The following is an 11,753-nucleotide window of genomic DNA, read 5'->3' as shown; positions in this document are numbered from 1 at the left end:
TGAGAAAGAGGCTCGGCTCTCATCTCAACGGATAGAGTTACGCTGGAGTGAGAATGATTCAGCTTTTAATTGCATTCTTCTAACTCCATATCACATCTTCATCCATCTCTCTCTCTCCCAGTTTCAACCCAATGGTGTTGCGCGCTCCCCAACAAACGCCTCTTGGAGTACAAATCATTCCAAATTGGAATTCATTTTCAAAGAGCTTTTATGAGAGCCACTTACTTTAAATGATCCGTTTATTTGAAAGCTTGAAGTCGTATCGCTTACCTGATGCCTATAAAAGAAAGTCCTCACCTGCCACCAGGAGTCTAAAAATAAAAGGCATCCTGAAAGCGTATAGATAAGCTTTCGTTAGGTATCATTGCTTTCTCACCGACGGTAGCGGCGCTGAAAGCGAACACCTGATTGGCTCGCCGTCTCCCCTCGAAGCTGTTGTCACCTATCTGAGCTCTGGTGAGCAATTACCTGGCCTGTCGGAATCCTAGCCGAACAGATTGAATTCTGATTGATTTCTGCCCAGGAAAGAGGAGAGAATTTAAAGGTCTTCTTTTTTAATTGGGTATTTGGTGTGTGCTGATGTGAGGAACTTGTCCCTCCCCGGGGATCCTTTATGGGGCAATAATGGCGCTGAGAAACAGCCTGGTCTGCTCTCTCCCTGGAAGGCCATAACCCCACATTTGTCCTGAGTGCTTTTCTATTATGCATTGATAGCTAAGCATCAATCAATACGGGAGGGAAGAGAAAACCCAGCGAAACCAACTTCTTAAGTGTAAAACGCCTCTTAATACCAGAGCTTTCAAACAACTTAACCTGGGTGCTTTTTTTTCTTTTTTCGCTGAGCGTCTTTGAGAAGCCAGAATTGAGGAGTAACACTGCTGATGTTTTATTCAAAAGCAGGGAATGGGTTCAGGGTAAATGCATACCATAGCAGCATCGATAGCTGTTTTTTTTTTTTTTTTTTGGCTTTTAAAGATGTCATGGTATCATGGTTTTGATACTGTTCGCTATGTTCAGGGAAAAAGGTCTACTGTCAAATAAAAATCAAGAAAATAAGAACAAATTATCAAACTACAAGAAACAGCATAAATAAATACAGTAGAGCAAAGATACAAATAAAATGAAAGCTGCAAGCAGTGATGAAAGGGCCCTCGCACCCGGGCTCACCTCCACCCTGTGGCCTTAAGAAAACTGTGAACAGTGGCTGATATTCATTTAAGCTGATAAATAGAGGAGAAATATGGCAAAGTTATTTTGATGCACCACAGTTCCTGCTGCCAGCAGGTGGCGCTTTGACTATAACTGAATATTGGCATGTTGATGTCTTCAGGAAAGGACTATTTTAAAACATGTGAAGTTTGGAGCAGATCAGACATTTTATGCCTGAGTTAAAACAACTTCCTGTTTCGTGCCGTTAATCGCAAACATTAGCACTTAGCCAAGTGTTGCATGATTTAACGTGTTTCTAGAATGTTTGGTACTTCTTGGCATATTGAAATGTGTTTCTGTGAGTGAATTACAGTGTAAAGCATGTCATTTCCTGTTGCCAGCAGGTGGCGCTATGACTAACTAAATATGCCCGAGTTACAACAACTCCCTGTTTCATGGCGAAACATCAAACTTTGTCAGGCCACCACGGACATGCCCTTCAGTGAAAACTCAAGATCTTCGCATTTTAACGTTGCAAAGGCCTTTAGATTAGACTGACCAAATATGATGTTGATCTGATTAAAGCTGTAGGAAGAGAAAGTACAATGTATGGAAATGGCAAAAATTGCACACATTTTGCAGAGAAAATTCTAAATATCTCACTTCCTGTTGGTTTTCCGATTTTGTAGGGATTGGGCTGTTACATGTGTGTACCAAATTTCATACCTGTACGTGAAACATAGCGTGAGGGGCACTTCGTTGAAATTTTGTAGGTGGCGCTATTGAGCCATTTTGTCACACCTAATTCTGAAACCCATAACAGACGTAAATTTTCACCATTTCTGATGCGTGTGCAAAGTTTCATGAGTTTTTGAGCATGTTTAGGCTCTCAAAAAAGCGATTAATTTGCCAGAAGCGGAAGAATAATAATAAGAAACGGAGCAGTTCCAGTAGGGGCCTCCCACCATCAGTGCTCGGGCCCTAATAAACAGTGCTTTTCAGGTTTTTCAGGTAAGTACCGACCGCGGTACTGAAATTTAAAAAATGTGATGCTTTGAGCGCTGTTGAGTGGGTTCGTAAACACTGATTGGCCTTTGTGTTCACGCGCTCATTAGATATGTCTGTGATTGGCTACAATGATTTACGGGACCATTTGAAAGCACACAGAAGTGTTTGAATTTGAAAGCAGGAGCGCTCGGTGAAGAGCGTCATTGATGCGTCACTTTTGACAACGCTACTAATAGTACTTTTCAGGTACAGAAATTGAATAAAGCTAATCAAATGTAAAACAACACTGCATGTAATCTTCACTGTATAAATTAAATAAAGATTAATCATTAATAATTATAAAGTTACAAAAGCTATTTAGTCAAGAGCAATGAGTGATTTCCTTGTCTTTTGTTGGCAGACTGACATAAAAAAACACACACAGACAGCAGGAATATTAGGCTACTGTCACTTTAAGATATAATACACAGATAAAGTACACTGATACTGAATACATACATTCTTTCTTGAATGTTTAAGTTAATTTAAGTATAGCTACTTGCCAAGACGAGCATGTTGGCATAATTTTTGTGTAAATTTGTCCGTTCAAGTGCAAGACTTGAAAGAGAACTCAATATTTGAGTTTTCTTTCACGTCTTGCACTCGAATGTTTAAATTGGCATGGCTTAAATGAGTTTAGTCAAAGTCCCTTTAAGACAAGTAATTTCACTCGGCGGCCATCTTTGAAACGCCTCTCGGGCATCCAGGGCATCATGCAATCTCTTTGAATGGGGAAACATCAAATTCTCCAAAACTGTTCGCCAACCTTACGATTAAATTTCATATTTGAAATCACCAATGAAATCTAACAACAACCGGCTCATAAATTTAGTTTCTAAACGCTCGAATCATTATTTTTTTCAGGCTGGATCAAGCTAATGCGCATGCGCAGACCTAAATGCGCGTCTCTTTGGGCGTCTGACTGTTTCTAAACCGGTGATTCTTACGGCCGCTGAAGTGACGCGATGACTTTACCAGTCGGCGATTGGCTCTTATTTAGAAGGCGGGACTTATTCCGCCATATTGCGCGTTACACTTTCTCCCATTCAAAACAATACGAGTGACACGTCTTGTGTTATTCTATAGTCTTTGGTTTAGTTTAAAGGTGCAGTGTGTAGATTTTAGCGGCATCTAGCGGTGAGGTTGCGAATTGCAATATAGAGAAGCTATGGTGGCCGACACAGGACAAAGATGTCATCTGAGACTGCAGAGAGTAGCTAGCCAAGCAAACGCACTCTGTAGAGTGTTTGTCCATTTAGGGCTGCTGTAGAAACATGCCGGCGCAAATTGGTGACTTAACATGTTAGGGGACCCGTGGTGTATGTAGATAAAAAATAGCTCATTCTAAGGTAATAAAAACATAACGGTTCATTATGTATATTAAATTGCATTTCTGTCAATAGAGCCTCCTAAATATGTGTGCTGTTCAGGTCTCACCTGGACTCGTGCGCTATCAGCCCCTGGCTGATGATGGCATAAATGCTCATATTCGATATTTTGAAAAAAAGTTTACAAAGAGTGACTGTTTTATCCACGTTTTTTGATCATCACTCTTGTTGTAATGTTGTGGGAAGCCAGAATGCATATCCATCGACTGAAACATACATTAGCCTAACCCTGTCTGTTTTATTTATTTTCAACAAAACATATTATAGATGCGTATGCATCATCAGATATGAGATGAACCGCGGTGCAAGTGTGTGCCGAACGGTACGGTACGGTTTTATTTTTTTTTTATTTTTTTACCGAGAACCGTTACACCCCTACTAAACAGACCACATTGCAAATACTGTATTTTCTGACATGCATTATGAACAATAAAGGACTCAATGAGTAAATCAACTATTTAATTAAGTTCTATTTTTAAGTACAATTCTCAAAAGTGAATAGAAATTATTTGGATTTATATACAACGCCCACACATAGAGGGCAAAAGAAAAAAAGAGTATACATTGAGCTTACATTTGAAACATCTGTGATTAAATGCTATGTTTTTATAATATCTATATGTCACAAATACATATATCCACTCGGCTGGCCTTCGTAATCTTCATCATCGACATTCTCCTCTTCACCTGATATTCTATAACCCCCGTTTTCTTTCTGCCGGAACTCTTTGTTCAGCTGAGAACCTGGAAAACATAAAGGGGGAAAAAATTTGATTCATTGCATTAATTATTTATGATGCATCATAAATATGCAATCTTTTAAAAAGTTTTTTTTTTCCTTCATTTATTTAATATAGGCTAATATAATTAGTATACAGTAATATACTATAATAATACAATTTTAGTAGATGCTTTTTAATTAACAGAGTGAAAATGCAGTGAACAGCCAGCATGCTAAGAGGATCTATTAATTAATACACTAAATAAAAAGCAGCACGTCTACAATTGACCATTTTGAGAAAGCTCAGCGTTTTCTCAATATGCCCATAATGTCCTGCGTGATATATTTAAATCTTCTCTTTCTGTTTTTCTCTCTAAACCTATAGGAAAAAGGTCTGTCCTGTGTCCAGAGTCACCTTTCACTACCACCTATCCCAGAGTTCAATGCAGTCGGGACGTTCCGGGAAATGAGGGATGGGGGAGCAGGCACTGGTGGTGCAGATAAAGGAGCAGACCCCCCAGAGAAAGAGATAACAGCCAGACAGTCACAGCAACGACCTGCCACATAATACACAAGCCCTTCCACCCCTTCTCCCTTTCCCTTCCAAATCTCCCCCCATCTAGGGCCCTCTCGACCTCCTGTCATCACCAGCCTTTACGTTGCCGCTGCAGAAAGCCCTCGACTGGTGTACGGTTATCGTAAGCGCTGTCGGATTCTCGGAAGGCCAAGTTCACCTTTAGCCATGAGGAGATGATAAGCTTTGATAGTAGCGAATGCGAATCGATCAGCTCCCACTGTTGGTGCATTCGCATGTCTTTTCTGACCACGCCACAGACCGCAGAGAGAACATGAACAACCTGACAGACCTCTCGCTGCAGTTCAGATGGATATTTTTCAATGTTAAAACAAGAAAAATGTTCAAATTAAAGGGAAATGAATGTTTGTTGTCTGCATTAGGTTAAATAGCCTGCTGCACTGCAAAAGTGTTTTGATTTGAAAAATGATTTTCTTCCTCAGTATTTATTGTTTGATTTCCAGTACAAATACTTTAACATTCTTGAATCAAGATACATTTGACACAAGATAAGTCTTGGTTTCTGAAAAATCTATAAAAAATTAAGTGACACTACAAAATGTCTGCCAGTGAGGTAAGAAAAATAAACTTGTCTTCACTTCTTTTTCCTACACCACTGGTGTATTTTTCTTGTTTTCTTGAAGTCCCTGATTTAATAATAGATATTCGTACTGGAAAACGACAAAAACACTGAAGAAGAAAATCATTTTTTTGCAGTGTAAAAATACTTTTCATGAGGATATCTTTAGATGAGGATATCAACTTGCATGATTGCAGAAGATAAATACTGGTCAACTAACATGAGACTGGTTATTCATAAGAAATAAAAATTGCAAATGTGTTCTATAGTATAATTTAATATATTTTTCTCCTACACAGACTAAATTAAGAGGAAATCTGAACTTTCTTCAAAAGAAATTGAAGCTACACAACCTGGTGTCTTTCAAATATTTTAAATCCATAAATCGAGAATGGAGGATGAGTCAATAGATAGATAGATTTGTCATTGAATTATTCACTCAAGCGATTCGTTCAAAAATGCTGATTTATCCAGTAAACTTTGACAGGATCTCAAACAGTGTTGCCAAGTCTGTGCTTTTCGTGAGGAATTGGGCTACTTTAACAGTGTTGTTTTTCGTGTCTGCGGGTTGAAGTGACCCCAAATAACATGATATTTAGCCCCTGGGATGTGACTTTTACCAGGGGAAACCAGATTTTACCCCCAGAACGTGAACGGGCTAGTTTTGGGATAGTTTTGAGTAGCAATTGGGCACGTTTTGTTGTGAAAACCTGGCAACCCTGGTCTCAAACTGTGTTAGATACCAAAATAGTCAGAGATCTTAAAAATTAACTAAATTTGCCATCATATTCTTCCAAAATCAAACTACCTGAGTTATGCGGTACCATCAACATTGGACTCATTTGTGGCTGTTTTTATTTCTCCCAAGGAATTTTAGGAGACACATTGTTGATATACTTAAGCAAGTCTCCTGAGTTATGAACAAGCAACTTCTGAACAATAACATATTCCTCTGGGTATAAGGGTGTGTGTAAAACAAATAAACATTGGGGTTTGTGTCTGTGAGTGTGTGGAAGCAGCCCCAACAATCATGTTTTTTCAGCTTGTTCACCTCTGACCTCGTTTTCTAAAAGGCCATGAATGAGTGTGTTCTCAGACATACCTCCATGTGTAACCTGTAATCTGGCGGAGGCAGACACCTCTCCGAAGGCGTTCCTGGCGGTGCATGTGTACACACCTGCATCGTTCGGGCCGACTCTTTGAATCTGGAGCCAGCCGGTCAATTCAAACCTCCGAGGACCTCCACGAGCCTGTAATTACAGAAACGCACACCATTGCGCATTTAACAAAACAAGCACTGTCTGTGAGAGAATGTGACTAGAATGAAAACCTGGTGTGAGCATTTATCTGTCTAACTATGTGTTTGTCTGCTGAAGCTTCAATTAGATGGAAAATGCAATGAAAAATACTAAATATGTGAGTATGCAGACCTTGCATTTCTGATGACAGTTTGTATTTTTTTAATGTTTTAATGTTCACTTGTATGTTCACATACCTGTACAGCCGTGCTCGAATCATCAGCAGGAAAAGAAATAACATCCCCCTCTTTACTCCACTGGACGGAGGCCAGTGGATACGACGACACCTCACAGGAAAAGATAGCATCACTTCCTTTGGTTGTGACGATGTCACGGGGAGCGTAAGTGATAACTGGTTCTGTAAAGTTTGCAGAAGATTGAAACTTTGAACTTTAGATGAATTAATTACATTTATATTTATTAAAGCAAGTTACAAGCGATTCATCAAAAAACATGAGAAGTGCTAGTAATACAAAGTTTTAGTCATTGTTCAAAATAGTACAAGCTAGAATAGGAAGGGATTAAGGAATAGTGAGAGTTTTAATTAGTCAAATAAAACATAACACATTCATATTTTAAGTTGAAAAGCATCCCAAAGCAAATCTCTGCTACTGGATGGTTCTTTCACACCAGCTTCTGTATTTGCAGTAGCCATTTGTGCTGTGTTTGGTTAGCTTGGTTAATTATTTTAAGGTGCGAGATTGGACACTTACGAGCTGCTAATCATAAACATGACGGTAAGGTAAATACAAACCTAATGGCTGAATTTTCATTCCCACAGCTGAACAAATGGGTTTTCATTTGGCCTTTTCCATGACAAAACTTTTAAATGAGGTGATTATGTTGGCACTCAGACTTTATCCATGACAATGGTTCCTCCCGAGAGGACATTTACATCTATATATATATACATTTACATTAGCAGATGTATTCATATCAAAATGATGCTGCTTTAGGTGAGGTAGCTGAGCAAACAAGTCAAGTATGACTAAAAATCAAATGTTTGCAGACCTTTAGAAGGGTAAATGTATGTCAAGACATGTCCTGGTCACATTTATGGCAAAAAGCAAAAGAAAGAAATTGTATTTTGCCGAGCCTGTGTAAGGACCATTTTTTTGCATTGTGACTTTATATTTATGACAGTTAAGCACCCCTACCAAATTATCCTTATCTTAATGCACAATTCTCTCAACATTCTCATGTGAATATATAGCCTAATAATAGAATTTTTAAGATTTAAATATAATAGAATTTTTAATATTTAAAATATATGAATTGTAAAGTGTTTATCATGCACTCTAAAAAAATGCTGGGTTGTTTCAAACTAAATTTGGGTCAAAAATGGACAAACCCAACAGTTGGGTTAAATTCTTTTATTACATTTTTAACCCAATGGTTGGGTTTGTCCATGTGTGACTCAAATTTGGGTTGAAACAACCCAGCATTTTTAGAGTGTGGTATATTTGTTGTGCCGTAATTGAAATATTGTATTACAATATTGTATATTTTAAATACAATAAAATAAAAATGTTTTACAATATTGTATTTATTGTAATAAAGTTAAATGCACTGTAAAAAGTTGCAGTAATGAAAATTCCCATTGAGAATAATGGGGATTACAATATATATATATATCAGAGTTTGTTTAGAGATACTCACTTGTCTTGCAGGGTCCAGGGTGCACCATTGTCAACGTCTGACCTTTGCCTTGCTTGTGTTGGGCTGCCCGAAACTGACATATATTCTTAAATGTCTTTCCATCAGAACCGCAGAGTGCTTCCTGCTTGCTGCACACGCAGACGGCTCTGGGCTCACCTGTGGGGTTTCTTCGAGGAGCTCTGCAGCGCAGACCTTCAGCACAGCGCCCGTAGAAAGTAGACCCGGACCGGGGCTCTGGGTCACACAGTTGCCCCTCGTCGTTTCCACATTCCCAGCAACACCCGCACTGGTCACGAACAAGCCCGGCTGGACAGCCTTGCAGCTGCCTAACATCTGGGCACCTCTCAGGGTGGCACTTTTTAGGGCATCCCTCACCTGGTCGAAGGCTCTTCTGCCAGTCAAAACGACCCAGGCGCTCCAGATGGAATGGCTCGGATACTGAAACCAGCATCAGTACTAGTATAACTAGTAAATAAGCCATTGTTCGTATGGTTATACTGGCTAAAGTCACCAAAAAGATGAAAAAGTCCTTGTCTCAGATAGTAGAAGAAGCTTTTATGTCAGTGCAGAAGGCCAACAAATAGACTCTTGAGGGACACGAGTGGTCTTCACTATTCACTATGCCTGAAAAAATACCAAAATACTGTTTCCAGGTTTTCGTCTCTGTGCAGTCCTTAAAGTATCCCGATAAAGTGTGTTCCTGTGTCACAAAAGTGCAACATACTGAATGAGCACGAAGGTGGGAAAAAAAACACAGAGGCAGCTCTAACTTCGGTGACCCCCTCTTAAACTGCAGGGTGCCTCCCCCCATTTGCCAAACAAAAGTGTAAAAAAGGTGTGAGCAGGGAGATGCACAACATCCAATCAAAATGCTCAATTTTGAGTTGGGGTGGGGGGTGAAACCGTGGTTTGAAATCATGGTTTTTTTAACCAAACTGGAAGAGTCAACAGAAAGTGTCATAAAGTAACCCTCATAAACCTGCTCTCAGGTACTATCTGATTTTTTTTCTCAAACTGTGATTGTCTCCCATCAGGTACTGTGACCTGAATGCTTTGTAAGTAATGTTTTAAGTAAAGTGAGTTAATTTGTGTAGTTGAGTGCCTGTAGCTCACTGGTACAATCAAGGTCTTCTAATATACCTATACAAAACTATCCATTAGCGTTCCCATTTTTTTGAGCCAATCACATGAGAAAATAAGGAAGCGTGAAAAAAAATGATGTTGCTGGCAAAATGCTCAGTTAGTGATGTGCATGTGATAACTTAAGATTCACGTGACCTCTGTCAAACTGTTGATATCATTTCAATTGAACAGTCATTTAAGGCTGCACGTAACAAGTACATAACAAGCACGTATGTAATTAGATTACTTTTTCAAGTAACTAGTTAAGTAAAGCATTACTTTTAAATTTACAACAAAATATCTGAGTTACTTTTTCAAATAAATAACGCAAAGTTACTTTGTTTTCCCATTTGTCCCGATGTTGAGCGAAATCGGAGGTATTGTGTGCGCTGTGTAATTGTGGTTATTGTAGTTCATTAAAACAGATTCAGTATTCCTCGAAATGAGTAAAAACAGTGAAATGCAAACTTAGAATATTACACAAACCTGCAATAATTAAATGTTAAATAACACAAATATACTTTATGCATTTAATCTCACTTTATTAAGCAATGTCTTTGCTGCTGACCTTCGATGATCCAATTCAACCATACTAAGCAAAAATGATTTTTTGTTCTTATTACTGAAGTAAGAGTGTTGAACTTTCTTCTCCTGCATCCTGTTCTGCAATCTAAAAAAGCAGCACAGCTGAAAGCTTTGTTTGAGCTGCGCCCTCTACTGTACAGGAGTGAATTTGCATTTCCTTTTGCATTTCACTTATGGTGTGAAAGGGCCTTTACGTTTGTCTTATTTTCTTTTCTTTATTAAAAACAAAGCAAGCCCAGCATAGGTCAGAAAAGTAACACACAAAAAGTAACTAAGTAATGCAATTACTTAATGCAGTAACACAATATTGTAACACATTACTTTTCACTCAAAGTAACTTGCTGTTCCCCAACATTAGTAACTGGCTAAGTTTAAACCTTGTGCAGCGGTTGATTGAAAGGTGAGTAGCGCTGTTCAAATTCATTCGACCACATGAGCTTTTAAACTACATTTTTTGACCATGTCGATGTAATTGAAATTGGACTAGATTTGCATTTGAATTTAACGTTGAATTTGTGCTTGATTCTTTATTTTTTCTTTATAGAGCCAATGCTTGATGAATATAGTTTTCTTATTATTTCCTATAGAAAAAGGAAGATTTGCCATAATATTTTAAAAGCATCAAATTGTACAAAAATATGCGTAAGATTAATCTTGAACATTTTTTTTGTCTGTTTTCTTATAAGAGAAAGACTGTGCATTTTAAAGGGTTAGTTCACCCAAAAATGAAAATAATGTCATTTATTACTTACCCTCATGCCGTTCCACACCCATAAGACCTTCGTTAATCTTCAGAACACAAATTAAAATATTTTAGTTGAAATCCGATGGCTCCGTGAGGCCTCCATAGGGAGCAATGGACACTTCCTCTCTCAAGATCCATAAAGGTACTAAAAACATATTTAAATCAGTTAATGTGAGTACAGTGGTTCAATATTAATATTATAAAGCGACGAGAATATTTTTGGAGCGCCAAAAAAACAAAATAACGACTTATTTAGTGATGGCCGATTTCAAAACACTGCTTCAGGAAGCATCGGAGCACAGATGAATCAGTGTGTCGAATCATGAATCAGATCGCGTGTCAAACTGCCAACGGCTGAAATCACGTGACTTTGGCGCTCCGAACAGCAGATTCGACACACTAATTCATCTGTGCTCCGATGCTTGATGTACAAATGATTAATACAAGCAGAAGCAATAAACCAACACGGTGACATACAAGTAATGGTACCAAGCATATAGTAACATAGAAGCCATTCTAAGAATGTTACGCTAATGTTTCATTAAATAATGAAAACATTAAATAATGAATGTTCAAAATGTCCAGTTTCTTAAATGTTAAAAAAAATGTATGTGAACATTAAGAAACATTTAATTTTATCATTCTTCAGAAATTATGGGAATGTTACTTCTGAATGTAATAACATTTAAAAAACAGTAGACGTTTCAGGGGGGAAAAAATGCTCAATGAACAATTTATAAATATCATTTTTGTGCTGACGTTTTGAGAACATTATTAAAGACCAGATAACTTTGAACAACATTACTGCAAATTGTTCATAACTTTGAGAGAACCTTGCCAGATCGTATAAAGTTCTGAGAACATTTCCTGTTATCTGAGAAACTC

At 38.1% G+C, this 11,753-nt stretch overlaps 1 protein-coding gene across 2 annotated transcripts; it reads right to left on the bottom strand.

The window, feature by feature from the left end:
* Positions 1–4,061: 4,061 nt before the first annotated feature.
* Positions 4,062–10,932, bottom strand: kazald2 (Kazal-type serine peptidase inhibitor domain 2). 2 transcript variants are annotated; one of them, XM_048165073.1, is made up of 5 exons: positions 10,876–10,932; positions 8,417–9,116; positions 6,955–7,115; positions 6,562–6,709; positions 4,062–4,328 (listed from the first exon to the last, which is right to left on the bottom strand). In XM_048165073.1, exons 2-5 carry the CDS (start codon positions 8,895–8,897, stop codon positions 4,207–4,209), a joined length of 912 nt encoding a protein of 303 aa, XP_048021030.1. In that variant the 5' UTR covers positions 8,898–9,116; positions 10,876–10,932; the 3' UTR covers positions 4,062–4,206. The 2 variants fall into 2 exon arrangements, with proteins under 2 accessions (XP_048021030.1, XP_048021029.1); XM_048165072.1 differs by lacking the exon at positions 10,876–10,932 and having other exon boundaries at positions 8,417–10,008.
* Between the last annotated feature and the right edge of the window lie 821 nt (positions 10,933–11,753).

This window comes from Megalobrama amblycephala, linkage group LG17 (assembly GCF_018812025.1).
Source record: "Megalobrama amblycephala isolate DHTTF-2021 linkage group LG17, ASM1881202v1, whole genome shotgun sequence".
In the NCBI taxonomy this organism is placed as follows: Eukaryota; Metazoa; Chordata; class Actinopteri; order Cypriniformes; family Xenocyprididae; genus Megalobrama; species Megalobrama amblycephala.
This window is presented reverse-complemented; position numbering and strand designations above follow the sequence as displayed.

Excerpts from the sequence above, each read along its gene's own strand:
- kazald2 (XM_048165073.1), bottom strand. The coding sequence starts at position 8,897 with ATGGCTTATTTACTAGTTATACTAGTACTGATGCTGGTTTCAGTATCC. Across the intron at positions 7,116-8,416 it reads CCCTGGACCCTGCAAGACAA|AACCAGTTATCACTTACGCT; the intron begins GTGAGTATCTCT and ends CAAACTTTACAG. Across the intron at positions 6,710-6,954 it reads ATTCGAGCACGGCTGTACAG|GCTCGTGGAGGTCCTCGGAG; the intron begins GTATGTGAACAT and ends CTGTAATTACAG.